We start from the raw sequence: 24,266 nt of genomic DNA on the forward strand, positions 1-24,266 counted from the left end.
CCGATAGTTGGTAAAAATAGTGTGATACCAAATTTACTCGTGTTTCTTCTCAACTATATACATCAAAAGCCTGCTCACAACAATACTGGCAATTCAAACATGTGATCATAATAATAACAATAATTATAACTTGTTTGATTTAGTTCGTGGGTAGTGGCTGTTATGTACGGAAATACCTAACGAAAAAAAAGGTTAACAAACGAGAGAGGAATAATTAGTCGCTGCGCTCGTCCTGAAAAGTCCGCACGGAAATTGGAATATTTATAAAATATATAGATATATATGCTCGGATAAACACTTATTCCTAACGGGCCATAGATGTAGTTTTCGTGTTTGTACGCGTTCGACAGTCGAGTGGTGAAAAATTCTTTTGAACAGCGCTCTTCTGTGTGAGAATTTTGTTTTGCTCACTGAGAAATTCACGGTGAGAGTGATACGCGTTAATCCCTACTCCGAGTGGCGTATGTGACCGCGAGGTGCCTTGAAATGTCGTCGTGAGCGCGTGGTTAAGAAGAAAGAGAACTCACAAGAGAAACACGATAAAAATAAAAAAAATTCGCAGAGAAGAAAACATGTCAACACCGATCGTCAGTCGTTCTCAAGACTCCGAAGATAGTGCGTCACAGAGTGGGTGCGCTGTTTGCGGTATTACTAACAAATTACTCAGGTGTTCGCGATGCAAAACTGCAAAATATTGCACCAAGGAACATCAAATTATCGACTGGAAACATCACAAAGCATTTTGCTCAACCAAAGCTAATGAAAGTGAAACTAACATTGCTAGATTAAATATCAACACCGCAAATAAATCCAATAATACCAAAAATAAAGACGACAAAAAAAATTGTTCAACCCCGGTGGAAAATAGGACAGTTTCTTCTACTCTCAACATCGATTGTGCTAATGAAGTTACAAAGATAGAACCTGGTGATCGTCAGGTTCAAGGGAAAAACGAAAAACGTCGTGGTACGTTTACATATGGATTTGTTTGCTGTGACATTAGTGAGATCATAACATTTCGTGAGAGATATAAAAATTTCGATCAGCTTTCTTCACCTTTTTTTGTTCTCATTACTTCAGTTTCTTTTGTTTAAAAAAAAATCACAGAATTCAACGTCTTTCTCAATACAACAATCATCTAATTATTATTTTTTTTAAATCTTCAAAAATTCTAAAATTTTTAGAATTTTGCCTTGGTACAGCCATTTATTCACATTCTCATCATCCCAATATATCTGTCAACACGTCGATTTGAAAGAAAGGAAACAATGTTTTCCTGTATTACTACGACTATGTTTGATACTTGATTGTTTAGAAATTTACAATTTGCAAAATATTTTGCACCAGAGAGTACTTTGATCAATGAACGAAAATTTCCCATTCTACAATTCAGAAAAATAAATAAATATCAGCATAAGAAGTAAGTCAGTGTATGCACTCACTCACTGAGATTGGCTTATTTCCATAATGTGGAACTTTTGTTTGCCGTACTGTCATACTTGTTATACATGTGACCTATACGGTTCTGTAGTCAGTTGATGAGGATCATTATTTCAGAGGTTATGTTTTTCAAACTGATCCATGTGTTTTCTACCAATAATTATATATGTAACAAATGCTCTACTAGGAATGACTATAACTCTAATAGCTCCACAATCACCAAATTAAAATTCGAAAAAATACATATTTTAATTTTTTCTTGTTCTCATAGATTCTGGAAGCCGTGACCTGAGGACAGATGGAAATGCAGACAATACTTTAGTATACACGAAAAGGAACAGTGAAAAAACAAAAAGTGCGACAGAGGGGTGTCCAAAAGGTTGGATCATGCCAATAGTACACGAAGGAAGCTCAGAGGATACTATACTCGGAGCACGGGGGCAATCGCTCAATCCATCAGTCGACAGTTCAACAATAATTGGGAACAGAGACATAGAAACATCAAATGTTCCTAGGGTTGAAAATAAACATAACGATACTAGAAAGAACGGCATGAGCTATCCGGAAGAAGCGCTCGGTGCCGAAGAAGATTATTTGCCACCGTTCCTCCACAGAAATCGCGATAATCATGAGGATTTTATCATCGATGATATATGTAGAAATGTTATCAGAGACATGAACAAATTTGGTGTGTGTGTCGTGGACAGTTTTCTTGGACATGACAAAGGTATTTCTGTGCTTAACGAGGTTTTGAACATGTACAGTGCGGGTATGTTCGAAGATGGACAATTGGTTTCTAACCGATCAGGCAGTAAAGACTTGAAAACAATAAGAGGTGATCAAATAACGTGGCTCGATGGCAAAGAAAAACATTGTGAAAATATCGGTATGCTGATCTCCAAAGTCGATTCGATTATCATTAGAGCTAACAGAATGCCCAACAATGGCAAGTTGGCTAATTATACGATCAACGAAAGAACAAAGGTAAATCATTTTTTCCATTTACAACAATGGACATTTTTCTCCACGTTTTTTCATAATCCCAATCAGTTGAAAATTGCTCACCGGAAGAACTGGCGGGATCTCTCAACGGGGGGTGGTAAAAACTTATATATTATGCATAATAGAATACCAGATTTTGCAAAATTATTTTCAAATGTTTAACCGTGTAAATTGATTTGATTTTTATCGACTTAAAAACTAAATATACAATAATAATTTATGGAGAGATATTTAAAAATTGCAGGAGGATATCTATCGAAAGATTTTTGATGGAATAATAAATTATTTTTTCTGAAAAAACTAATTGTGAATAAAGTGAATTCCTCGATGATTCATTTGAATTGCCAAACACGTCCAACGCCCAGAAATAAAATTCTTTTTAATTAGATAGAAACATGAAATTCAAAGACACGGAAAATAATAAATTATTAAAACCTACTAAATTACTAACGGAAAGAAGTTAATTCGCCTGTTAAATTTTGCTTTTCAAATTATCTAATTCCTGGGATATTTCAGGAAAATCTGTTGTTTTTCCTTGTGAGCGGTATGCACTTGAAATAAATGATCGAATGAGTGGTACGAGCAGTACGAGTGTCACAGAGTATGTAATTCTATAATAGGAAAATTCGAGGAAGCGAATGAATCTGAATGACGTCACAAAGTCAAGTGTAGAATGCGTCAACGGAAAAAAAAATCGGTACAAGTGAGAAAAAAGTCTGAATTTTCAATGCTCAAGCTCAGAAATACTAAGCTTAAAATGGAAAAAAAATTCTTCGAGAGAATCAAATGGTTATTTGATGGTGCGTTCGAAACACTTTTTATTATTTTTCCATTGTCAACTACAAAATTATTATTGTTCATATTGACTCGTTTCGTTATTCTACTATGAAAAAAATTCAACCCCGTTACCCTTTTGTTGCTATGACATTTGTGAACGCCATCTGTGTGAACATTTTTTCACCCCGTGTCAGCAACTCGTTGGAGTTTCGTTTTTTTTACGAATTGTTATCCACTAGTCTAATACGCGAGAAGCGTCTTTTTGTTTTTAGGTTTTTTGGTGCTTACACACTTTTGGTGTTTCCCCCTTGAAACTTTTCATGTATACATTTATATGGGTGAGACACAAATTGCGTATTAGTTCGAATGATTGGGTTATGGAATTGTGTTAAGGTGCTCTGTCACTTGTTCAGTCGGTAAAAATCCTGTTGCACGGTTTATTCCGAGTAGCTTGATATTTGAAAGAAAATATGAGTTACACGCTATTCTCATTTTATCAGAGAACAAGGTGTAACTTTTATTTTTCTCAAAAAATTAAGCATGTCCGAGTAAACCGTGCACCCATTTTGCAGTTATCTCTCTCGCACTCGCGCAAGTGATAGATTACCTTATTCCTTTCGCAGGGCCGTATTTTTTGGTGTCGCAAACTAGGACACTCGAAATTTGGACTGATTCCTAACCTCTGAAAAGTCGCTGTTATATGGAAAAACTTCTGCCATTTTTCCAACTTCTATCGTTGATATCTTTTTTAAACATTCGACAACCCTTTATTTTTATCGTTGCTATGCATTTCTTACATTTTTTTCTATCCGTGAGATAGTTTGTATCAGGAATGTAGGGTTATTCAGTGTACAAATTATTGAATAGAAATGTGATGACGGATTCTCCATAAGCTCCCGTATAAATTTTACTATTTTTGACATTTGAATTCTTCATTAAATGATCGATAACCTAACCTGAAATTTCGCCAATCTATTCGGATGCAGTTGTACTTTACTGTAAATTAAAATCAATTTTTTGTAGGGATTTCGAGTTCGTGAAAGGAATACCTTAAATAACACAATTCCAAATTCTAAATAGAAGCAGAAAAAAACACTCATTCGGGTTAGTTTCAGAGAATGATTAAACCATTGAGTTTTGAAATATTTGTAATCTCTCGAATTTCAGTTTTTGTATTCATTCATTTTTTTTCTATAGCAATTTCTATGTACCGATCTCATTTTTTCCATTGATCTTCAAACATCATATTTATATTTGATTGCATTGATTCATGAAATTCATTTCGTTCCATGTAAAATCCAAAGAGGGAAGAAAGGAAAAAATATCGAGAGTTTGGTTAAACGATTCAAAAGCAAATCGCATTTAGTCACGTAAGCCGTGTTCTCCCTTTCCCTTTCGTCCCGGGGTTCGTTTCCTAAATGAGAAACCCACCACGTGGCCGGCCTGGTCGTTTTTCGTCGGTCGAAAATGTTGCCTGATCAAGAAAGAGAGCAAGAGATTACTCTATTCGCAATGAGTTAGAGAAAGAGAGAATGAGATGAGTGAGACGGAGGAAGAGAGGGAAAGAGAGTAGCGAATAGGAGCTCAAAACGGCGGCTGTACTTTGACTTAACCTTGGTGAAGGTGAAATAGAAAACGAGGTGTACCGAACACTCCATCGAACATACAGAAAACCCGAAAATTCTTCAACTTATATGATGGTTTATCAGTAACCAAAAATTCGCATTCGTGCGATCATAAAAATTGAACTTTATCGGAATTAAGGGTATTTCTATGGAAAATAATACAGTCGTGAATTTCCAGCAGTCAATTTCTTTGATTCGAAGTGTTGCTAGTGGTGTTAAAAATTTGTAACAATTATTTGTTAACAAGTTAAAGTCTCGAATTCTCTTATTCGGCGGCTCGACAAGCAAATGGAAAAATAAATGACTCGTTCCGTTGGCGAACAGACGTCAGGCACAGGGTATAATCATTGCACGCTTTTACGAATCCAAGAATCGATCGAGCATTAACAAAAGGGGTGGGGATCAAATGTTGGAATGACTAAAATTTCGAACAGCTAAAATCTCGAGTTTATAAACTTCGAATGATAATATGGAGACAGATAGATTCGACTAGAGCTTTGAATGCCGAAAATAAATAAAGCAGAAACTGCAAGGTTCAAAGCACGTTTACATCCAAAATAGAATGTAACAATCGCCCATAGGACGATGACTAAAATATCGATTTTTCGAAAATTCGACTATCGTTCTTTCGATTCATAAATTACTACGGTCAGCGATACTGTGAAAATTTACAATTTTCAAAATATAATAACGAAAGACCAAATATAACTGAGGTTGAAATACTGAAACACCAAAAAGTCGAACAGTCAAAATAGCGAAACGTTAGAAAGTCGATCGATCAAAATAAAGAAATGCAGTGGAGCTCCAAATACACGCGTCTCACTCACTCACTTACTCAGACCGGTGATCTCCAATTTTAAACATCGCCATTTTGACTTTCGCCTTTTCGAGCTATCGCTATTCCGCATATCCAAGTTTTATAGGCTCGAAAAATTTACTTTCGATTTTTTGCTACTCTATATTCTGGTCTGTCTGTAAAACAATTACTCTCCATTTTGAATTAAAAAATATGAACTTTTGACATTCGGATGGTCTGTTAAAATTGCATTCGAAATGAAAACTATTGAAATATATATTTTCGGGTAAACACGAATTCAAAGATGGAATTTTTGATTAAACACGCAATCTGCTGAATAGTCGATCGGGAATAAGAATTTCGAATTACTTATTTTTCTCCAAACTGATATCACAACTTTTAAAATTTCGAAATATCGACCGTTCTACAATTCAGTTATTCGACATATTGAACCCCACCCAACAAAAGTTGCGAGTCCCCAGTAAAAAACGTTTGTAACTGATTAATTAGTCCAGCTCTCAAAACACTCTCATAAAGTCCAATACTTGTTGACTTACAGCTGAAAAATATTGGGACGAAACGTTCGAGTGACCGCAGCTGTACAATTTGAAAGCGATGCTTCGTCCAATACTATCCAGAAATACGTTCATACCATTTTTTTTTATTTCAATACTTATGTTCTCTGAAATTCGCAAAAAATATTATCTCAAAAATAACTCCGGGGCCATCTGTGCAACGCCTCTCTTTTCTATCTCCTCCTCTATGTATTCATGTCCAATTCGAAGTTAACGGATTTTGGGATTCACGCGAAGAGGGGGGGGGGAGGGTTGTGACACGATGATACACTGGCGGAGGGGTTACAACGAAACGGTTCTTTTTAGTGAGAAATTCGCGTATTTAAGCTGAAAACCGTTTCCATTCCTTCATTTCGTATAATATGAAAGCAAGAGTTTCAAGGCTACGAAAATCGTTTTGTTTGCTGATCACTACTTCACTATTTTTTATGAGTGATCATTTTTTCCATAGTTTTTTGTTTATTTCTTCTCTATTTATATTTTTTGTTCATTCCAGTTAAGGTTGTTGGGCAAACTGTTTTTGACGTTTCTTAAACTTATTCAGAGCGAAAAGCACGAAAAAATGTAGAGATAAAAGAAAACGACTTGGGAAGGGAGAATTAAAATATTTTCGTAATACTGAAAGTATGTAAATTTCAGTACAATCTTTAGTTCTCGTTCGGAGGCACCACTGTATTCCAATGTTTGTGCGAGACAAACATGCTTTACGATCAGATTCTCAATTTGGGCGATTAGCCGTGCCGCGGCGCAATAGGCAAATGAAAGGGAAGGAATAAGCGAAAGAGACAAAGAAGAGCGAAAAAGGAAAGAGTACACGAGCGGTACTGGCTACCCAGCAGTGGCCAGCGTAAGTTTTTCCCGCGGTCGATTCCTGCGTCAGGTCTAAACATAGCAGTGTGTAACCTCGAAGATTTCTTATATTAGTTCGTATGAAACAAAAAAAAACGATTTTCCCGTTGTATTGTTTTTCAACGAATTACAAAAGCGAATTAAAACATCGTCAGACAAATTTGTCGATTCTTCGATCACGATAGAAATGACGTTTTTTGAGAAATTTCTCGTTAAATCTCAAAACATACACAATGTTCCTCGTAATTCTTGATTATTCCTGAAAAACGAGTTTTTTCCTGCACTTCGTCACTCGTAAATAACGAGCCATTGAGATTTCAATGTCGTAGGTCAGTTGACCATTTATTTTTCTTTCGTTCTTTCATTCGTACTCGATCTTTGAGCGGCGCCATTCAAAAGAATGATAAATTTCGTGTTTCTGTGTATTTTTAGCGAACAAAAATCACGTTAAATTGAATATTTTAATTGAGACTTTTCTTAGCAACGGTTCGCAAAATTTTCAGGATAATCGAGTGAATTCTTTGTTGAATTCGAAGTCGCAGAGATAAGCGAACGTTGGTATGTACTGAGGACTGCATCTCTCGTCCGTGTTCTTCTCTCGCCGCGTATTTACTATTTCATATCTTTTTTCCTTATCAGTGGAGTTTGCTTGAGCTCCTATCTGTTGTGAATTTTTTGAAACGCGTGTCTTGTCACGTAGGCCATCATCGATCGCTTGTTGCCACTGGCCATGACTTTCTCTCTGTTTACTTTTTTCGCCGAACCCCCAAAACCGTCGGTTCGCTTTACCTCCGCCGTCCAGTATACACGCTCTCGAAGTAAATCTCGAATCAACTGACAGTGCTCGGGATATGTCGCAATTTATAGTTGCAGTTACAAACTTAACCACGAATCGAGGCAAACATTGTTGAAGCGTTCAATCACATTCTCACTCTAAAAATTCGCGATGTTTTCTACTCTTTCGGTCGCGGAGAAAAACCGAAGCGTTTAACCTCTCAGCGGTTTCACAAATTTTCAAACGTTTTTGACACATTGTCAGCACGCCCCGTGAAGAATTGGCTCTCCGTCGCAAGGTGTCTCACGATCGAGTTTGAGTTCTACTTATTATTTTTCTGCCGTATCTCGCAGTCACATATTTCGGGATTAACGATGATTCGAATCACATCTCAGATTTTTTAGATAAAATTCGATTGTTTCTCGAATATTCTGATGAATGTTGTACCCCATCAAATTCAAATAAATTTTTCACCAAAATTTCTGCTGAAGCAAATATCTAATGCGTAGTTGTGTCCACGAATACGAGCAAATTCGGTGGATTCTAACCTATAAAATTAACCCTTACTAGTTACACCTCAAGTTTCTGGCGTAATAGTCACACGGGGTGTCCAAAGTACCCCACTCACTTTGGGGGACGATAAATAATTGAAAAACTGTAAAAAAAAAAAATACTACAATGTATTTTGAACCTTCAAGAAACGTTCATAACGATTTTATTCTATTCGTGTTATTTTTAATATTAAAAAAGAAAATGTCGAAGAAAAAAATGCAGGAAAAATGACTTTTTTCACAAAAATTGATGTAGAAATCGTAATTTTCAGTTAAAAAAAAAACAACTCGTTCTATAAACCTGAGAAATCACGCTTTCAGGTAGTATTATTTAAATTTGCGATCGTTCCAAAAAATGACGTTGAAGTTTCCAACGTTGGAGTCCAACGAAATGATCGAAAAAAACTCTCCAATAATTCTAGTAATTCTCCTATTTTGTTCCCTGCCAAATTTGCGATTCGTAGTTTTTCAAGCTGCACCAACGATTCGTGAAATAAAAAATTGGTGAATTACAAACGTTTTTTTCGTTCATTTCGTTGGACTCCAACGTTGGAAACTTCAGCGTCGTTCCAAAAAGTATATTTATTTTAACATCTTGAAGTGTAGGTTTTTTGAAAAAAATGATATGCAAATTTTTTTGTTATAAAATCATATTTTATTATAAAAATAATATTCAAAATGTTAATTACATAAATTGAACCATTCTGTAAGCTTGCCAAATTTTTTATTCGTACCCGAAACCGCATTTGACGCATATGTAATGGCGATGTGTATCGCACATAAGGCGATTACAGCTCGGGCACTGTGTTTTGGATTTTTTATCGTTGCTTCGGGGACATAACTCGCACCGCTCTTTTTTTTTCAAATTTTGGGTGATCTTCTTGATTGTTAATGATATCTCGCAACTCCAAAATATGATGTATGCCAATGCGTAAATCACGTCGAAGGGTCGTCATCGCATATCGCTGCTCCAAGTGCGGTCTAATCAAAAAATCATATAGAGCGTTTTTAAAAATTTCTCCATAGTGACTTTTTCGCGCATATTGTGTAGATTATTTCTACATTTAAACAGAATTCTCGCGTTTACCGCAGCTTGGTCGAGTATGCCAAAAAATATGCGTATCGGCCATCGGCTCGTTCACCGACTGACTGTCTATGAATGGCATAGCATGTCAAAGCAATCCGTCCCTCTCTTATTTTTATTATAATGTCCATCTCGTCACCCGAATCATCACCTCCGATCGGAATTTATTCTTCAATATCGGTCTCAGAAAATATGGCATCTAAAATTTTTATAATATACGTAGTTATTTTGAAAAAAAAAAAAAAAATCCTGACTTGAGAATAACTTTTTTATTACTTACCGTGACTAAATATCAGAAAAAAAAATAAAAATATAAAATTCTCCAAAACTGTTTTTTCCGAGACTGTAGTCACACTGGGGTGGATCGGACCCCGGATTTTCGCACGGTCTGACTTGATCGACTACCAAAACTAAACTAACGGGCCCTTTCAAATAATAACGACGAGGCTCTCTTCCCAAAGGTTCGAACTATCGACCGAGGGCACCACAAGTCCCATTTTCTCGAAATTTATATTTGGTATCGTCGGTCGAAAAACGGCTGGGCTCCAAGCGAAGTTGTGACTAATTCTGATTCATACTTCGAAACACCTTGACCGTTGGTGACTGAAGTGACTTTCCTTAACGAGGTATTTACCGAAATTTCCACGAAGATAAAAAATTGAATATGTTAAAATTTGTGTTGAAACGTCAATTATTCGCGAGTCCTCGAATTCGTTACAATTTTCTGTTCGGTTAGCGTCACCAGGAGACTGCGAAAAATTTCAGGACTTTCCTCGGCAGTCGCCGGTACTCGTTGACGAATCGGTCAACGGAGACGTTAACAAAAAGTAAAATAAGATTTGAGAGATAAAGAAAACTCGAAGGGACCTCTCCAAGTACGTGACGAAAATCACGCAATGGAATGCTGCACGAAGGTCTGGACGCGCGGATCTGGGCCAAGTATAAATGACCGAGCGGACCTATAGAGAGAACCTTGAATCGCGAGAACATCCTTATCGTTCAGTCAATCTATATAAGCTGTAAAAAAATGTTTGGCAGGATTTTCGTCCATTTTTCATCCACAAAACCACACCATTTCGAGGGAATTCGTTTGTTTACATTTTCATTCGCATGTAAAAGTTTTTATGTTTATCTCCGAATCAACAAACACGTTTCGAATCATCACATCAAGAGACTCGGTGCTCTCGGACGAAGCACATTGACAACCCCGTCGATGCTCTGTCTTTTCTCCACATTTTGATTGAGTTCACGAGTTTTCGAGGTTTTCGGAATTTTTTTTAACTTCGTCAACAACAAATTCCTGAAAAATTTACAAATGTTCGAACTATTTTTATCGACGTTTAAATCATTTTCGTTCCCAGCTTTTTTTTTCCTTTCAGTTGGCAATTATTTTGATTCCATCGGCTCATAAAAACTCGGTAAATTTCGACGTTGGAATAATTTAAAGTAGTTCGGCCGTTCGACCAAGTACGGTGAATGTCCACTTTTTTTTTGCGGTAAATGATAGTTCAAGGTCTTCTGATCACAATGAGCCTATTTTCGGGGCCTCTTGCGGGGCAAAATTTTGAATTATTTCATTTAAAATTTTGAGCTTTTAACACAGTACCTTATGGAAGAACTCATAATAATGTTAACTGTAAAAAATCTTATCGGTGGTAGAGCTTCTGAAAAGGTTTCATCGTATAGAAAATTTATCACAGATTCTGTTTAAAAAAAAAAACCTTACGGCGCTTTTAAAGAAGAAAACAAAAAAACTATAGTTTTTGACGTGACGGAAGCGGATGGCAGACATTACGTTGCAATGCTGGTAAGAGCTGATTGAAGCTTCGGACAAAGTCGGTAATCGCGGGAATTTCAAATTCTTCTCGAGAATCTTTAAAAGTGATAAAAATTTATTTGTATTTTTTCTTGTTTCATGAATAAATTAAGTTTTACAAATAAATTGTAATGCATAATATTTTGAAATATTAATTTTTTAATTATAAAAAATATTCATGTCTTCGGTCAGCGTTGTTTACGTTTGTTTTCACTTTTTGATCGAGTTTGTCTTCTTTTATTTAAATTTCATTTTTAAGATTGACTCGCGTGCTTTCATTCGTCGAATAAATTCGCTTTTTCGAATGAATTGACCATTTTTGTTTCTCGGTGCCATTATACGATAAATTTTCTTTCGCACAACACAAATTGTAGCTTCTAGGTTATGTGCACCACTACCGGCATTGCGGGGGGTGAGAGGAGCAGCGACCCGACTTTATCCGAACATTCGGAGTCAATCACTTAACTAGTCAAGTTGAAGTATAAATTTTATCTTTTACGGTATTTTTAAAGCATTTTATTACATTCACGTGATAGAAATATTTTCAATGTAAGTGTTTGTTAATTATATTAATAATTTAGACTTGAATTTAATCAATATAAATTAGTTGCTAACTTGACTAGTCATAGAACGGCCGAACTACTTTAACGTCGGTCAACACACGCGCGACTTTTGTCTCGGATATTAAAAAAATACGAAACCGAGCAGAATCGATCGTGCGTAGGGAATCGTTACAATTTACCACTTTGGACAATTGTGACAACATGTTTTGGAACGACGGGAAAAAAATTGCAGACAAACGAGTGTTCTATGTAAAGCACGAGCTATTTAGGCGTGAACAACGTTAACATTATTCACAAATGTAAAGAAGAATAAACACACGTGTAGGATTTGAAATTTCTGAATTCATTTGGAACTCGTTTCGAGTGATTCATACATCGAGAAAAATATTTTTCGAAACTGCTGTTTTATCCATTGAACGAAAAGACGGCGTGTGACTATTTTTGACATTTACGACCGATTATTACCGTTTCGCATTATTATGTAGTACGTTCTACTGACGAAGTGAAACAAAACGGCCGCGAGCCTTAACGTTGTTTAAAAAAACTGCGCGTGCATGGAGACCTTTTATTTTTATTTGTTTTCATAAAACATGCGTCGCAGAGCGACAATTAAGCAAACAATGGGAAGTTTGTAATTTTTTTTAACAGCTGATCGTGACAATGATTTTTTGCTATTAGTTTCTTTACCGTTGCCGTTTTCCTTTGAATTTATATTCATAGAATAGACCTTTGTTAAATTCAATCAAACAACTTCTTCGAAGCATACAATTACATTTATATTTTTATTTCAGGCTATGGTCGCTTGTTATCCAGGCCGCGGTTCACATTACGTCAAACACGTGGACAATCCAAATCGAGATGGTCGATGTATCACGGCCATTTATTACCTCAATAAAGATTGGGATATTAAGGTACGTCGTTCAAGATTAATCTTCTCACCGGACGTGCAAGAAAAATTTCTATCCACCTGTGCTGTAATATGAATGATATTTACTTCAATAAAAATGACTTAGAAAATTTGTTTTTTTCAATAGACTTGATTGAAATTTTCGGGCTTATATTTTCATGAGTTAAAATACAAAATTTTTCATTTCCATAGTTACTTTTCATTTTGAAATAGACGTTTGAGAGCAAATTTTTTCCACTGGGACGTTTTCGTATCGTTGGTCAACGTTTTTATCTCGAAAATTGCGATTTTGTGAATACAAGATAGAAATATTTTTTATTGATGTTTTAAAAAATGTGTCTTTCTGTTGAACAGAAAAACGGAGGATTGCTGAGGATATTTCCAGAGGGAGGACGAGACCAAGTAGCCGATATTGAGCCCCTGTTCGATCGAATATTATTCTTCTGGTCGGATCGACGTAATCCTCACGAAGTACAGCCAGCCTACGAGACGAGATACGCCATAACATTGTGGTACTTTGACGCGGAAGAGAGAAGCGAAGCCTGTAGAAGATATCAGATGGAAAGTAAGACTGAATACGATGGGTATTTATATACGTAACGAAAGTAGCGAAATCCGTTTATCTCTCGGATCAAATCGCATCAAATAATAGTCCCTTAAACACGGAATAATCAGCGTCATATCGTGAACTTTCCGTGTTCCAGGAGAGGTTCATCCCGGTTCACGCGGTTCGCGCACGGTCGTAGATGCGCCATCGTAAATCTTAGCTCTGAATCGTAACTCTCGTTATCGGGCTTATGGCGATCCTGATTACCTTACCTCACACAGAATAATGAAAAAACAACAAAACGAAACAAAACTGTAAATATTTTAATTATATTATTAAGTGACGAGCAGTGGTACATAATTAAGCAAAAAAAGAGTGAAGCGAGAAAATATGGAAGAAAATTTAACGTGTATTATTATCTATTAAGAATGAATGAGTTACGAGGATTTAACGGAGACGCCGCTTTTCTCGAATTTCTCGAATATTGTTAACGGTTTATAGGAGTGAGAGACGTTTCTTTGTTTGTGAAAATATTCAAATTCTTAGCCCTTCCAATATTTTTCAATCTACAACGTGTGTTGGGTGAAATATTTTTGTAATAGTGTTGCGTTGTTTGGGAGAAAAAAACATAGCACGATGGCAATTACGTGCTGTCGAAATGCAGCCCCTTCCCAGATTTTGAGCTTATCACGAATTTTTATTGACGCGAGGGGTATTTTTCAATGTTTCCAAATAAAAGATCCAAATAAGGTTAGAATTTTCAATTACCAAATTATCGGTCCAATTCGGGGTTTGTAATGAGAATGAAAAATCGAGTCTTACATTAGAGCTTTATGGGGCGCTTGAAAAAGGATTTTGAAAGATGTTCGCTTTAAAGTTAACCAATTTTTAATACGAATACATACGAATAACTTCTTCATCGAGTTATTTAAAGAATTTGAAAAAACCAAGATTGTTTCATTTGGGAAGTGTTCTCTAAGGCTTCCCTATTTAAGATAATCAGCGTGCTAAGAATGATCGTCTCACCCTGTAAATTACTGATAAATGGAAGCTGTGACAAGAATAGAGAATATTTAAACGCCTGTGCACTGAGGGCTTTGTTTGAAAAAGTATTGATTTTCACTGCATGCTTTATTTCGATAGCTTTGAAAATCTACATCCTCGGCTCTTCGTTCAATCGTTAAAGAAAGAAGAATGAACGTTCATCAGGATTTCCTATGACGGCATAAGGGCAATTTTTCATTAGGCCGACACTGTAATAACCCCTGAAATAATGCAGCAATCGACAGAAGTTTATCAGTTTTTCAGAAGCTTCGTATGATGAGTTGGCTCAACGAAATAAGTGTGATCGCAGCTACCAATGTATGAAGAAATTAATATGCGAACGATCGTCCGGAAAGTAATTGCCAGATGGTTTTCTTTTTATATAATGTCGTCGATTACCAGACTCAACGAAACTGTTTTCATTAAACACGCCACCATAGTCGAAAAATTAAAAAAAAACAATTGCAGAGGAAATTGTTTGCGACCCCTTGGCAGTGGCCAGTAGATGAGAGACAATGAATGAAACTAATTTATGCTTCCATTGCGGTTGATTGAGTTTCTTCTTAACGCGATCACACCTCTCTCCGTAACAACGTTACTTTTTGTATGATGCGAGCGAAGGATGGAGCGCAGTTGAATGCGTGTGTGTGTCTTTCTTTCTGATAAACATCTGTATCTATTTATATTTAATTTGTAGGTAGTAGCATGCAGTGCCTGTCTCATGCCTGAAAATTTTCATCGATCCTCAAACAGTCAACAGTATGGAGGCTGCAGAAACTGAACAATAGTGTTGGCTATATATTTATATATATATAAATATATATGTAGAATATATGTAGTTATATTCAGGATTTTACGGATTTTTTGATGTATCGTGGAATCTTGAGTGAAAGATTTCGTTTCGTGCATCAAACAGATTGAAAATTGACCCTTAATAAGTCATCGTCGACAAAAGTTCATGCATGTGCGTTCTTTCAAAGCGATTGCTCTGGAAGTGATTAGGGATAGGTCAAGATTCATAGAGCCGATTTTGCAGAAAATGTAATTCTCTGCTAGAACTGAACGAATCCCCGATTCGCAACAATTACCATTGTATGAATTCATGATCTATCTCTTGTATTTTTCAAAATACGAGCTGCATGACGAACGTAATAATACTAATTATTACAAATAACTCATTAGAAAAATAACGATTTTAAAAGGATGTGAAACTACTTTGAACTTGTTATTTATCCTTGATATTGAGTTTACATAAATGATTATGAAAGTCTGAGACAACCTGTATATATTATTACATATTGTATATAAGTTGGGATTGTCGATAACGAAAAAAATAAGCATCACTTATAGCGTGAGCAAAATAGCACTGGAGATTTATTAAGTTTCGAATACTCCGTTCATGAAATGTTTTGATCGTTATTTTGCAAAACAACTCTTCGAACACGCTTATTACCAATTCATTGTATCTTTGAAGAGTTATTGAAATTTAACTAATTCCCCACAACTCGGCGACTCTTACAAGAACGAAGAAAAAATTATCGTCAATTCGGTTTGGAGAGTTGTTACTTTCTAAGTTGTATAAAGGGAGTGTGTCAAGCCTCCCGAAAGTATTGTAAAAGTAAAAAACGAAGATTTTATTACATTCGGAAAAATAAATATTGTACAAAGTCTGTAAATCCCTTAGTTCTCATTCTGTTCATACCGTGACTCTTTTATAAATTTATCCGCTATTATAATCCTGCTCATCGAAACTCAAAGAGGTTCATTCGGAATCGCTGAATCCTCTATGATATTCGTTGACGGAACGTAAACTTTGAAGGAGAAATCATTGGTGACAAATGTACCGGGATTCACTACTTGGCAGTCTTCGTAACTCGTGGTGTAAGGTTGAAATTTATCAGCCACTACGATGAGATCGGGTGTTGGAAATAATTGCAGCGTATGATCATATTTCCAATAAACCGGTGTTACTGGTAAACACAGAGGTGACAGATGCGATTGGCAAATAATCGATTTAGCGTACTGAAAAAAACAAAAATTTATATTGCTATTACAACTCGAGAATTGAACTTCCGCAATTATTCTCTTTCAGAGATGTAGTACGAACGACTTATTTTCTAGAATGACTAAGCTCCCTTTGATTTTATTGAATGTAAAATAACAATGCATAAAGATAGACTTTTTGTCTAGGTGTCAGAAGACTAAACTCTAGAAAAAAGATAACTCACGTGTTCATAAATTTCTCCTTCGTCTGGAAATTTCAAAGTATTTCTACAAAGTTTCATGAGCATATCCTCTCTGAATACGACGATTTCTTTCGTGCAGTATTGAATTCGGCAAGGATTTGTGGCTAGAATTGTATTGGGTATTTTCCTTGTCAAATCCTCAAGAATACTTTTGGGTAATGGCCCTCTGGGTAAAATTTTGGGTGAGCCAAGATCGTAAGGCCCAGGAACTAATACGAATTGTGAGCTTTCTTTTATATCCTGATACTTCTGGATAATCTCAGCAACTTTAGAGAATCCTTCCTTGAGTTTTTGAGCGCTTGTTATGTTTGGTGGAAAGCTGAGGAAATGGCCACACAAGACAAAAGCGACAGGTGGAAACTCAGAGAAACCCTTGAGCATCGTTTCAAATTTATCTAAAACTCGATTATCGTCAACCCAAAATTCTGAAACGAATATAATCATCGCTTCTGATCTCGCCTCCTCGCGAGCTCTCAATTTTTCAGAAATTTTCAACGTCGTCGGATGTGCACCACCAAAAGTATTTTCATTCCCGAATAGCGCTCTAGTGTTCTTCGAAGGTTCAGCTGGTGGAAAACCAATATCTTTCACATTCAAAACTCCATCTTCGAAATTTCCATTTGCTATTACAATAGAACCTTCGGTTACAAGTCCTGCCTGAAAGCTGTGTACTCATAGGTTAAGGGAAATAATTCATCTCAGATTTGATGCAAGGGCATATCTTTGTAAATAAAAAATAAAATTCAAGATAAAATGACCTTGAACTCTTTTCTATTTAATGGATTTATCAGTTAATTAATGGAAATCATTTAATCTAATTTGATTCTATAGCCAAATTTGTTTTCATCTTCATAAAATCCATTGATATTGAGTAGCATTTCATGACACATTAAATTTCATCAGAGTAAATCTCGTCTCGTTTTCGACAGTATCAAATACTGTGAAAAAAAGAAAAAAATTTGTGACAAGCTCAAAAAGGATATTGCTTTTTTCAGATCAATTTTCACAGATCCTCCAGTATCTTCCAGGTAGAATTGTCCTTCCGTCAACTGAGAAAGTAGTCCCAAAACAAAAACGTTTCCAGTTTTCAATTCACTCATCAAATACTCTATCGGTGTGAGTTCCCATCTTTCAGAAAAGTCTTCCCCAAATCTTAATGGTGTAAATAACTCTTGCCTGCGAGTTCTGTGCCAGAGCAGCCCCAGTCTATCTCTGAATATCGAAGATTTTTCCACAGCATTTGCATACAGTTCAGGAACAACTTTTTGCAGGACAAATTTTTTTTTGTCGTTGTCCCATGCAACCTTTGGTATATCAAATGCGTTAATAACATTGAATACGGTTTCAGTTTCTTGTAATGATGATTCTGGTTTGTGGCATTCGGTAATGGATCGCTGTAGAGCTTCCAAGGATACTTGAGGAGTACCAGGATTTTGTTTAAATATATCTTTTATAACACGGGTCAGCCATGATTCACGTTCATCCGGATCGATTTTTTGCAGAAATTTGTGAATACTAGCACACAATTGTCTAAAAATAGAAGGCAGTTGAAAATCATCAAAATTCGTAGAAAGTTCAAAACATTTTGTCATGTAACTATCCGAATAATAAGATTTTAACCTAAAAAAACCAACTCTTTCCATTTTTTTCGACAATAGAAAAAAACCTTCATATAATGCACAAAAACAATGTATGGAACAAAATTTTATTTTTACAACCAATATTTTTGGTAAACTAATTTGATTACAATAATTTTGACTTACTTTGTGATACTTAGTCCGTAAAAGGAGAATGTACGCTGTATTTTTGTCACCGATTTGTCCTTATCTTCTGCCATTATTTATTACTTCATATAACTAAACAATGTAAAGTGTAAAGACCAGGTTAAAGAACAACAAAAGCGCGCCAAAATGCTGACTTGAATCTTTGGATCTTGACTTGGAGTAAAATGTTTGCAACGATTATTATATACAATTGCAGAATAAAAGTTACTCATATAAAAGATGATCACACTTTCTTTTCACGAAAGGTACAACAATTTTTTTCAATTTCTGAGTGAGCAATGATATCAAGATGATCATCACATTCGTAGTACCGCCACAGCCAATATATACGGTATGACGTGTGACACGTGACAGTCGTGGTTATAATCGTCACGGCGGTCACGGCCTTGACGTGCATTAAATTTTCGAACCTTGTTTCGAACGATATACACACACATATATACCGGCGGCGGAAAGAAGTGCGACTCATAACCTAAATTACCTAAAAACTTGAACGTGCAACATGGGTGACGAACAGAAGCAAGATATTGAAAATAAAAAACATAAACCAATATTTCGTGAATTGACAGCTGACGATCCAGAGCCAGAAACAACTGTGATTGACAGTTTGTGTATGAATTGTGGTGAAACTGTAAGTATCCGATTGATTGTGTGATTGTTGATTTCCGTTTTCTAACATCGCAACAATCAATTTTGCACGATCAGGGCACAACAAAATTATTACTCACCAGAATACCACATTACAAAGATGTTGTTCTCATGTCATTCGATTGCGATAAATGTGGCTTCCAAAACAACGAGATTCAAAGTGGTGGAAAAGTCTCGGAAAAAGGCGTGAAAATAAAACTTACAGTTACAAAATGTGAAGATCTTAATCGCCAGGTTGTGAAGTCGGATCACACCAGTATCAAAATACCAATGCTGGATTTTGAAATTCCAGCTCAGTCACAGAAAGGAGGTATACAAAATTTTTTTTGAATATTCTACTTGAAACAGAACACCTATATGGATATTCCGAAACAAGCTGTTTTTCCAAACATTTTATTATAAAATTAATTATTGCAAGAACAAGGAAAATCATACTTTCACAGGTAATTTATGATAAGGTAACTTACTCGATTGATGGTCTCTGAACTGCAGCCTTGTATGAGAATAAAGAAAAGTTTAAAATATATCTTATGATCTCTTTCTACTTGTGCAAAGAGTGGTTGGGAGCCATCATTGAGGTTCATATTAGAATTATAATATAGCTTAGGATATTTGAAATTATCAACACTCTTCAATTGATTCAAGTAAGACAGGAGATAGCCCACCCTACCCTAGTAGCAATTTATGACGCTGAAGTTTCCAACGTTGGAGCCCAACGAAATGATCGAAAAAACTCTCCAATAATTCCAGTAATTCTCCTATTTTGTTCCCTGCCAAATTTGCGATTCGTAGTTTTTCAAGCTGCACCAACGATTCGTGAAATAAAAAATTGGTGAATTACAAACGTTTTTTTCGTTCATTTCGTTGGGCTCCAACGTTGGAAACTTCAGCGTCGTAGCAATTTTCAAAAGTGTGCCAAAAAGTTACCTTAATGGTATACAAATGTCCAAATCTGATGTCAAAAAGTTATCTTTGAAAATTGCTACTAGGGCATGTTTGGCATTTTTTGGATTTGAGGTTATTTAAAATTATATTCATGATCATATAATTGAACAGGGTCATATAATCGAATGAAATTCAATTTTGTAAAGACAAAGCTAGTAAAATGACCAATATATTGGCCCTTGTTCTTATTACATGAATTATAATTGAAATACTGTTATAGAGTTTTTTCAAATTGCAATTTTTGCAAAATTTTTTATCCAAACACCTTATTTTGAAGGACAATCCGAGCAGCTGTGACCAATGTTAGCTTCTAAGTTACAATAAGGATAGATCTTCAGAAGCAGGATAGTCATAATTTTCAAAATGACAATTTAATTTTTATAAAATTGGTAGATCTCTTTCATGAATAAACGGCTTTTGCTTTTTTTATTTCAGAGGTGACGACCATAGAGGGTATCATTGATCGTAGTATCGAAGGCCTCCAACAAGATCAACCAAGACGTAGGGAAGAGAATCCAGAAACAGCTGCTGATATTGATCTATTCACTGCAAAATTGAAAAATTTGAAATTTGTCGAAGAACCATTCACTGTAATATTTGAGGATATAACAGGGGAATGTCATGTGGAAAATCCAAACGCACCAGCAAAAGATAAGGATTGTGTTGTGACTTGGTTCGTAAGATCCGATGAGGAAAATCGACGCCTCGGCATTTATCCTGAGAACGAAGATTCTCTGCTGAAGCCAATAAAAGAGGGTGAATTCACGCTTGAACAAATCGAATCTGAAGTTCTGCAATTTCCAACCAATTGTCCTACCTGCAATAGCCCTTGCGAGACAAACATGAAGCTTACAAGTGAGTTTCGTTAAAAATCAGTTTGTATTAAAGTACTATGTACCTCCAGCAGAACAAAGAATCCATTCTTTATACGAATTCATTCGAGGACCATAATTTTACATCCAAAAGCAAATTCGTAGTAAACAAAATTTATTGAATTCTTATACGATGGATAAAAATCAAATGATTACGATATCGGCGCAAACTCTTCAAATTATTAATTCCACACAAACCAGAAAAATATTTTTCTCAAATTTTTTTGCATAAAAGCTTTCGTTAAAGAAAAGAAAAGAAAAAGAATCCCGAAATTGTGTAATTCTTCCGAAAAATATAACGAATATTATAATATTGACATTAATGATAAGTAATTTTTTTTAACGCTTCTGAAAACTAAATATTTACACACACAGACATACCACATTTCAAGGAAGTCGTAATAATGGCTACGGTATGTGACACTTGTGGCCAGAGAACGAACGAAGTGAAGAGCGGTGGCGGTATTGAGCCTAAAGGCGTAAAAATAAAGGTCAAGGTCCGGGGTCGTGAAGACTTCAGTCGAGATATTTTAAAGTCGGACACCTGTGGTATGGAAATACCGGAGCTTGATTTGGACGTTGGTCCAGTTGCACTCGGAGGTCGTTTTACGACGATCGAAGGAATTTTGCTAGCTACGAAAGAACAGTTGACCTCGTGTACCGCAATAACAGGGGACAGCACGGACAAAAACACAGAAGAAAGAATGACGAAATTCATTGAGAAAATGGACGAAGTTTTGAGTGGTAAGAGAGAAATAACGGTGATACTGGACGATCCAGCAGGCAACAGTTACGTTCAGAGTTTGTCGGATGAAGGATGCGACGAGGGATTAGAAATTACAAAATACGAAAGAACATTCGAGCAGAACGAAGATCTCGGTTTGAATGATATGAAAGTGGAGGATTATTAAATACTGAAGAAGAGAATTAACGTGTGAAGGAGAACAAGCAATCTTTGAAAGGACCTAACGAGGCTGATTAAATGGATGAAATTTGAAAGACACCAGGAACCTTTTATTCATCACCAATTAATCATTTCCAACGTTCCTGTAGATAGAAAAAAAATCGATATAATTTTCAGTTTATGAGGAAGAAAAAACGAAGGAGAGAAACGAAGAAATATGAACAAAACTTACACAATGGTAATAGCGTCTAGCTTTTTCAGAGCTGGAAGTCTTCGAATTACTTGGGCACGCCATGCTTCCGTATCCATATTTTCACATATGGGATTATGGAGAAACATAAGTTCTTGGAGATTCGGGATTTCTTGAAGGCGATTGAATTCAGCCCAATCTTTGACCAAATTGTGGCTCATGTAGAGAACTTTGAGAGCTTTCAAGACATTGACACCCTTGATTTTGTCAATCAAATTGTACGATATCCACAATTCTTCCAAGTGATCGCCAACTGCCTCCAAACCGGAAAACGTTTTGATGGAATTGCGCCCGAGTGACAAGATTTTCAAGTTTCTCAGTGAATCAATGCCGTTTATCTTTTCGATCATATTCGTTGACAGCGACAATTTTCTAAACGGGTAAACTTCTTTTTCAATTTTATATTCGTACCTCTGTCCAGGGCAATAAATTGTACAAACAGAAAATTTGTCTAGTGGCAATAATCGCTTAAGCACCATTCCGTAATTTCTTCGGTCGAGAAACAATATGAAATTATTGATATTTTAATAAATAGTTTGAAAACGCATTTGATTAACAAACATAAAAGATTAAATGAAAAGCTTCGAAACTGACTCTACGCTCACAAGAGCTGCCAATCCATTGTCCATTTTATCGATAGGTGGCCATTGAAACGATAATATTATTTCTTTCTCTTCACTAGCAGGTCTGCCATTTTTTTCCTCCCACCTTTGTATAGCTTCTCGACATGATGTTGGCTTTTCCTGTTTTTAGCAAATTTTACTTTTACTCTCTTCTTCAAAGATTCAAGAGTTTACAGAAAATCATTAAATTACCAAAGAGTTACCATTTCCGTTAATCCAAATTAGTATGAATCTATTATGAACGAGTAGAAAAAATCAGTTATGCATTCGACTCAAGTTCACAACGTTAACGTATGTCCCTGTTCAACGGATTATAAGGTTATTTTAGTTTGAATTTTTGACAGCCTACAGATAACATTTGGCTGATTTGAACCATGAGCTATAGCGCGCCAAGAAAAACGCGCCACCTGGTGATCGGATAAAGAAAAATGACCGCGTTCATTCAAATAGGTAATTGGCTGAGTTAAAAATAATTAAATAAAAGCTAGAATATGGATGAGAATTATTGTGAAATAAGCTTTATAGTATTATTGTTTTTCGGATTTTATCATACGATACAAATCTATGGCAAAGATTTGGAAAAAAATCCCAAGTATCAAGAAATGACCAAGTCTATAAAATGACAACTCATCGTGTGTTGTTGGCAAGTACGAAAAATATTTGTGTTTTTATGGCCATGTGAATAAATTACAAAACTTCACAGAGGATATCATGTGAACCTTAATCGTTTCGGAGAAAGCTATTTTTTGAACTCATAAATGAGCAACCGAATTCATGATAATGAGGTAGCATGCACGGACACAACCGTGACAACAGTATATGTCACATCCGTCAATTTTATTGTACCGCGATCATGATCGGTGAACAGTTCGAAACACTGTATTGTTGATTTATTGTTTTTTTGTCTGTGATCGTTAAATAATTGTCGTTTTTTCTGGTCCTGTTGGAATCAAACTCCCTTTCTTTGGCCAAACTCAATTCGAGAGGCTGCAGCGCTAGCTTCGACTGCGCGTCCGATGATTTTTCTCGCATGCAATGTCGGCGCGTCCGGAAATTCAAGAAATTCTAGAGGATTCATACGTGATTCATACACGTACTTGACTTTGGCGAACTGATAGAAGTGCGATTCGGAACGTAACTGTGTGCATGCAGGTGCTCTCGTGTGTCGTCGTGCATACCCATCAGTTGCCGCACATTGCACACGGGTGCGTGTTATACAAAATGGGGGATCGAGTCCATGTGGAAATTTAAAAAAATGTTAATATTACGAAATCGAGAATTCATGATTCAGTATTTTGACTGATAACATTCAAAATATCTATAATTTTTCAATATTCTGAGAAGGTTATTGCGTTGCTGAAATACAGAAAATTGATTTTTATTATTCCAGGTTTTGGAATATTTCCGAATAAACGATAATTTTCCTTTAACCCACTCACGTTTTATTGACGATTTTGTTTTGAATATTTTTATATATTTCTTATTCTGTAGAAGTTTTTTAGCCTTTTGAGTGTTATCAAAGATTTCTATCTTCTTGTTTTGTTTAGATTACAGATTTTTTAGATCGGAGATTATTTTATGTTTATATACATAGAAGTGGGAAGTTAGAAATTCATGGGGCAGATGTCAGGTCGGTATGCGTT

The 24,266-nt window shown here is 35.8% G+C and overlaps 4 protein-coding genes and 1 long non-coding RNA gene across 5 annotated transcripts; 2 read left to right on the top strand and 3 right to left on the bottom strand.

The window, feature by feature from the left end:
- The first annotated feature begins 141 nt into the window (after window positions 1-141).
- Window positions 142-16,027, top strand: LOC122409846 (egl nine homolog 1-like). Its single transcript, XM_043417717.1, has 5 exons — window positions 142-966; window positions 1,712-2,424; window positions 12,645-12,764; window positions 13,115-13,325; window positions 13,465-16,027. Exons 1-5 carry the CDS (start codon window positions 573-575, stop codon window positions 13,518-13,520), a joined length of 1,494 nt encoding a protein of 497 aa, XP_043273652.1. The 5' UTR covers window positions 142-572; the 3' UTR covers window positions 13,521-16,027.
- Window positions 9,095-9,978, bottom strand: LOC122409851 (uncharacterized). The gene is made up of 3 exons (XR_006260773.1): window positions 9,755-9,978; window positions 9,478-9,673; window positions 9,095-9,371 (listed from the first exon to the last, which is right to left on the bottom strand). It is a non-coding gene; the product is annotated as an uncharacterized lncRNA (long non-coding RNA).
- On the bottom strand, window positions 15,960-18,685 carry DNApol-epsilon58 (DNA polymerase epsilon subunit 2). Its single transcript, XM_043417714.1, has 4 exons — window positions 18,361-18,685; window positions 17,581-18,127; window positions 16,580-17,263; window positions 15,960-16,373 (listed from the first exon to the last, which is right to left on the bottom strand). The coding sequence occupies exons 1-4, from the start codon at window positions 18,432-18,434 to the stop codon at window positions 16,104-16,106; spliced, it is 1,575 nt and encodes a 524-aa protein (XP_043273649.1). The 5' UTR covers window positions 18,435-18,685; the 3' UTR covers window positions 15,960-16,103.
- Window positions 18,686-18,801: 116 nt separating this feature from the next.
- Window positions 18,802-21,849, top strand: Zpr1 (zinc finger protein Zpr1). Its single transcript, XM_043417718.1, has 4 exons — window positions 18,802-19,012; window positions 19,087-19,339; window positions 20,410-20,829; window positions 21,222-21,849. The coding sequence occupies exons 1-4, from the start codon at window positions 18,884-18,886 to the stop codon at window positions 21,755-21,757; spliced, it is 1,338 nt and encodes a 445-aa protein (XP_043273653.1). The 5' UTR covers window positions 18,802-18,883; the 3' UTR covers window positions 21,758-21,849.
- A 127-nt stretch (window positions 21,850-21,976) lies between these two features.
- Window positions 21,977-23,647, bottom strand: LOC122409850 (dynein axonemal light chain 1-like). The gene has a single exon (XM_043417720.1). The coding sequence runs from the start codon at window positions 22,477-22,479 to the stop codon at window positions 21,979-21,981; it is 501 nt and encodes a 166-aa protein (XP_043273655.1). The 5' UTR covers window positions 22,480-23,647; the 3' UTR covers window positions 21,977-21,978.
- Window positions 23,648-24,266: the final 619 nt, after the last annotated feature.

Source organism: Venturia canescens, chromosome 4 (genome assembly GCF_019457755.1).
Source record: "Venturia canescens isolate UGA chromosome 4, ASM1945775v1, whole genome shotgun sequence".
Classification (NCBI taxonomy): domain Eukaryota; kingdom Metazoa; phylum Arthropoda; class Insecta; order Hymenoptera; family Ichneumonidae; genus Venturia; species Venturia canescens.